Raw genomic sequence first — 6,000 nt, 5'->3', positions numbered from 1 at the left:
CTGGTTTCTCTAACGTCACGTTCTGCAAAATAGAGTGGCCAGTTACCAGAGTTGTTTTTTCAGCGGGTGTATCACTGAGTGGGGAAAATCTGTTAGAAACGTGAAGCGGTTGGTGGTGTTCCGTGGGCCGGGTAAGACTATGCTTCCTTTGTACTGTCACCCAGCCGCCCTGGTTTCCCAGCTGCTCGGGAGCTATGCTAACAGGAGCTGTGCTTGGTCGGCCTGCACCAGTTACAGGGCGCTGGCTAGCTATTGGGTTTTGCATGGTGCGGAGCCGTGCTTCCAATTCAGAGAGCCTCGCCTCCAAAGCTACAAATAAACTACATTTGTTACAGGTACCATTACCACTGCAGGAGGCAGAGGAGTAGCTACACATGTAGCACAACAAGCAGGAGAGAGAAGGAGAAGCAGAGGGAGAAAAAGTGGCCATAGTTAACCGCTAAATACACCAAAGCTGATTAAACTGAGAAGAAACATGAGATTAACCATGTGCTACAGAGGACAGGTGGTTGGGTAAACTCAAAACACGAGTTTCACCTCTTATACAGAAAACGTTTAAAAGAAAATTCACAGAAAATGAATTTTCTTCGCTGTGGTATCTCTGCGCTCCTCGTGCACCTGTATTGGGTGTGAATGAGTGACGTGCTGACTGAAAGATGTCTTCTGTCTCCATTTATACCTTTACTAAAATGTGTTGTATTCATGTTAATGTGTTTTTAAAGAAATTTAAATTTGTGTGGGATAATTCAAAATATATATATATATACAAAATGTCTAATCAATCAAAGATTTAGCGTACCTCCATGAACCCCCTGTTACAGACCTATGTTCTAAACCTTTCCTTATCTTTATGTACCTCCTCCTTGTACTCCTCAAGATTCAGTTTCAGTACCATCAGGCTACTATTCTTCTCCTTAGCAAATAGCAAATAACTTATTCCGTTTCTCCACAATGCCAAATCTTTCCTTACTATGATCTCCCATTTTCTCCACCTTACTCCAACTGTCCCTTTCAGCTTATCTAGCACACTAGCCAAGTCATTATTGATGTCCTCCCACTTCCTACAAACAAAACAGTACAAAAACAAAACAGGGTATATTTAAAAACAATAATTAAGCACACTGCTGCATCACTGACACTAGAATCTTAGCACAGGTACTAAACAGAGATGGTGAAGGTGGATGGCACTCTATGAACTGATCAAGATCAGAGTTGCCTATACATATACACATATATATATATATATATACATACATATACATATATATATATATATACATATATATACATACATATACATATATATATATATATCCATACATATACATATATACATATATATATACATACATATACATATATATACATATACATACATATACATACATATACATATACATACATATACATATATATACATATACATACATATACATACATATACATATACATACATATACATATATATACATATACATACATATACATATATATACATATACATATACATATATATATATATATACATATATATACATATACATATATATACATATATATACATATATATATACATATACATATATATATACATATACATATATATATACATATACATATATATATATACATATATATACATATACATATATACGTATAATATATACATATATATAATATACATATACATATATATATATACATATACATATATATATACATATACATATATATATATACATATATATATACATATATATACATATACATATATATATACATATACATATATATATATATATATATACATATACATATACACACATATATATATACACATATATATATATACATATATATATATATATATACATATATATATGAGAAAACTTTGTGTTTAACAGAGATTTAGAGACCCCCAAATAATGCAATCACTGGGTCAGGCTCAAACACACAGCTGTACATGTCAGAAGATTACTTAAATATGTTACACCAAAAATTATATAGTTTGGGACATGCCCAAAAGAGGTGGGTTAGAGAACCCTCTGCAGATTTACATCAGTCACATAGAGAGGAAATGGTGGGAAAGATTCTGTGCAGTTTGGCTTTTGAATAATGAAGCCTGTACATCACCTTAAATTGGATTAACTGGTGCCTGGTGTTAATAGAGCAAGATTAGGTCTTACCACGGCCCTCCTTCCAGACATCATCTCCAATCTGCATTCCCAGATCCTCCTCCCAGGAGTTTTTCAAAGAGTGTGCGGTATAAACCGTCAAAGAATATATTTACAAAGCTGAAAACCAATTTCTTGGATTCAAGTGGACCCAACAAAACATTATAAATCATTTTACCTTCTAGAAGAGATTCAATCCTTGGTTTCTGATCACTGATCTTCTCCCTCTTTGGCTGCCTGCTCTCTCTGTCTGCTGCCATGCTAGTATCTGAATCAACATTAGGGGTGCTGATGTCCTGCGAACTGTGGGTTACTTCTCGTCACTGGAATTCAATGGACTGACTTGCGTATGTGACCTGTTAGTCCTCATGAGGTCGTAATTATTAGTCAGCACAAGTTTGCTGAAAATTTATCTTAAAATGTACCCCTGAACAGAACTTCCAAAGAGCAAACTGCTGACTGCTTTCCTACTCTGCATTTTGAGCATGCCACTAATTGCTTTTTCATAACCTGCTTTCTTCCTTCGTTTTTGTGCAAAAAATATTCTGTTCTCCATTGGCTCCACGTGTACAAACACAGAAAGGGAGTTCGCACTATAAAGCCTGCTGTTACTCCATACTGGGTGAGACATTCTCTCTCTCTCTGTGTATGTCTCCTTGCAGAATAATTGCAATAAACCAACAAAACTGATCACTGGTTTCTTTGTGACCTTGTGTACATCTCGCTCTTGCAATGGTCTTTTTTGTCCTGTGGAGGATAACTGTCATGATATATGGATCATTATAATAGAAGAGAGTGTCAAATTAGGCCACACCCCCATTTGAGTGAAAACAAAAGTGTCCTTTTCAATTTTATTTATTTTTTTGTTAACATCGTGGTAGTTCTTTTTGCCAAAGGTGATTTTTTTTTAAAGAAAATTTTATTTCAAACTCAAATCCCATAATGTTCCTTTTACACTGTGTAACCTAAATTGTTACGTTGTTACCATTAAGGTAATTTTCTTTTTTACATAAAACATTCTACTAATCACCAACAGCAAAAGTTCGATTAATTTCTGAATTTTAACCCTTTATATGCCAGTGTTTGTGATGGCACCACAAATTTTTCGAAAAAAATAAAATAAAAAATATTGAAATATTTTCAATAATCGAAATGCAAAGTGGATTTTTCTTGGGGAAATTATTAAAGCACTGGACATGTCAATGATCAATAGCAACTTTGATTTTGATGGATTATTTTTTTTTTTGGACACCTTAGAGCTGGGCCATTATTGATAAGAGGAAGCACTAGAGAAAACAACAAAACAGAACATACAAGGGGGGAAAACAGACACGGCAACAAAACAGACAGGTGATGCTACCATATGTCACCGAACACCTCCAGATTGCCATGAGAAAACACAACATAAGCAAAACTACAGCAAATACTTGTACACTCCAATGACAGAATTGAACTAAACAAATAAAGAAATGCCATATATGACAATGTCAGTCGTGCAATAAGATATACATCGGGGTAGACAGGGAGAAGTTTCACGAAACCAAAAACATAAAAACGAATGTGAGAACGAGAGGAAAAAAAGACAAGTGAAATACAACTACAAATCAGCCATAATCGACCACTGGAAAAGAGAAAACCATATTGTGGACTGGGACAAGGCCAGAGTCATCTGCAGAGTAGACATTGGATCAGAGATGTAAATGAGATCAGGAAGTGGGGCTCCAGGACAAGGGGGCCTTCATGCTCTCGCACAAATAGAGCAGGGTCCTGGAGAGGCGGACAGCAGCGGGAGGCGTGACTATCCAGTCAGATTTTCAAGGTGTCAAAACTTGACAGGATGGTTACACCTCGGTAACATCAACCGATAAGGATGGATATCGTTAAGGTACTTATTGAAATTATACACGTGGAATCCATCCGAATCCATAATGCTAAACAACATTAATTTGGTATGTAGCAGCAGAGGACATCAAAACCAGAATTGTAAAATGTTTTAAATTAATATATTTTGTCATAGCTTACCTGGCCAAAATCCTAATAGTAATTGCATCATGTTTTAATGGATACGATTTGTTTATCTTTGAATGATGAGGTCCTAAAACTAATAAAAAAAAATATTTTCAGGTTAGATATTCCGACTTCCTCCCACCGTCTGAAGACATGCTTGTTAGGTTAACTGTTCTAAATTGGCTACAGATATGAGTGTGAATGGTTGTCTTATAACAAATGACAGTATCTCTGTTTTGTGGGTGAAACCTGCTTTTATGTGCTTGAATACTGCAAGGACTTGAGATCTCTGATGCATCAGAGGGGCAGAGCTAAGCATGCAGGTATTAAATTAGATGATTTATTGTCCTGGTCATTGTGTTGAAGATGGGAAAGGGCATTGCGATTGCAAGGAAATGCTCTGCTTATATTCCATCCTGTATTATGAATGATATAGTGCGATCATTCGTTTTGTCGCATCTGGAGCAGTTTTCGCCATTTGAATCATGACATTTAAATTCTTCAGTTAAAACCCAGAGTGACTCTACAAAAACCTTCCACCCAGATTGAAGCGGGTAAACTTCTGAGCCTGTTTCGCTCCTATCTCAGCCACGTACAGTGCCCCAGTCTTCAGGTCCAGGTCTAATAGGTGTGGCTTCACCTCATCGGCCAGCTGGATCACACTGACCACTCTGCATTGCCCAATCAAACCCACCGGTGGGGCATTCAACAGTAATATCTGATTGGTATTGAGCTGGACAACAATAAAGTATTTCTTGTCTGGGGTCAGGCGGATTGAGAAGGGTGCATCCTCTGTGAAGCAGCTTCCCCATACCCCAAGCCATTCCCCAGTGATGGAATTAAAAACCTGGATCCTCTTGTTTCCCCTGTCTGCCACCCACACCCTCTGGGTATTGTCCACAGTAACACTGTGGGGGATGTAGAAGTGTGCCAGGCCTTGTCCTTTTCCTCCGTGGATCCACAGCACCTCCAGTTCTTTGGACAGCTTGATTAGGCGGTTGTTTATCCCACCATCACCATCTACAATATACACTTCCCCAGAGTCGTGAACAAAGATCTCAGCTGGCTGGTCAAACTGCAGAGGGTCCAATCCTGAGCCTGCTTTCCCTGGTGTACCAATAACCTGACACATACAAGAAAATATTCAACTACTGTACATGCATTGTGTAGTAGCAGCAATCACTGTATAGCAGCAAAGCATAAAGGGGAGGTTCAGGGAGCAGTACCACAGTTGAAAATTAAGACTACACAGACACATCATCCTGTGCAGAGTGTTTTAAAAAAATAGGGTGTTATGTTAGAGTGTTCAATTCAATGCTCCAAAACTGAGAGCATTGAGAATGAGTGTACAATTGCGATCTGGTGTGTCAAACCCAACATAGTATTCTGCCCAGTGTTCTTATCATTTAACTGTAACTTTATGAGCACTGCGTTGTACTGCTACCCAGGTATTGCCCATACACCGAACTAGTATTCCAAAAGGAAAAAGGCTCATTGATTATGCTGTAATGTAGAAAACTGACCTTAGAAGCAGGGCATAGGCACACAAGTCAGTATTCTTAAGAGTTTCGTGTAAATGTGATGTGTATGCTCCACAGTGCTGCAAAAGAGTGCCTGGTTTTGTCCTTTTAGTTTCTGCATGGAGAGGCAAATTTAAGCCGAGTGCAGCACCACCACTGTTTGCAGTCCCGTCTGTGTTGAGGGGAATTCAATTAAATTAAATTTTACTTTAATAGCACCAATAATGAATTGTCTAAGGAGCTTTAAACACCAAGCGCAAGCACTAAGGAGATGGTGGCGAGGAAAATCTCTCTTTTAA

At 37.6% G+C, this 6,000-nt stretch overlaps 1 protein-coding gene across 2 annotated transcripts in view; it reads right to left on the bottom strand.

The window, feature by feature from the left end:
- Positions 1-3,013: 3,013 nt before the first annotated feature.
- LOC125022068 (NHL repeat-containing protein 3-like) overlaps positions 3,014-6,000 on the bottom strand; it is a 28,331-nt gene continuing 25,344 nt past the window's right edge. For both annotated transcript variants that reach the window (XM_047608361.1, XM_047608362.1), the window contains one exon: positions 3,014-5,304. In XM_047608361.1, coding sequence (XP_047464317.1) covers positions 4,705-5,304 — 600 coding nt within the window. In that variant the 3' untranslated portion in view covers positions 3,014-4,704. The remainder of the gene's footprint in view (positions 5,305-6,000) is intronic.

Source organism: Mugil cephalus, chromosome 16, assembly GCF_022458985.1.
Source record: "Mugil cephalus isolate CIBA_MC_2020 chromosome 16, CIBA_Mcephalus_1.1, whole genome shotgun sequence".
In the NCBI taxonomy this organism is placed as follows: Eukaryota; Metazoa; Chordata; class Actinopteri; order Mugiliformes; family Mugilidae; genus Mugil; species Mugil cephalus.
The sequence above is the reverse complement of the archived record's forward strand: the minus strand, read 5'-3'. Positions and strand labels throughout refer to the sequence as shown.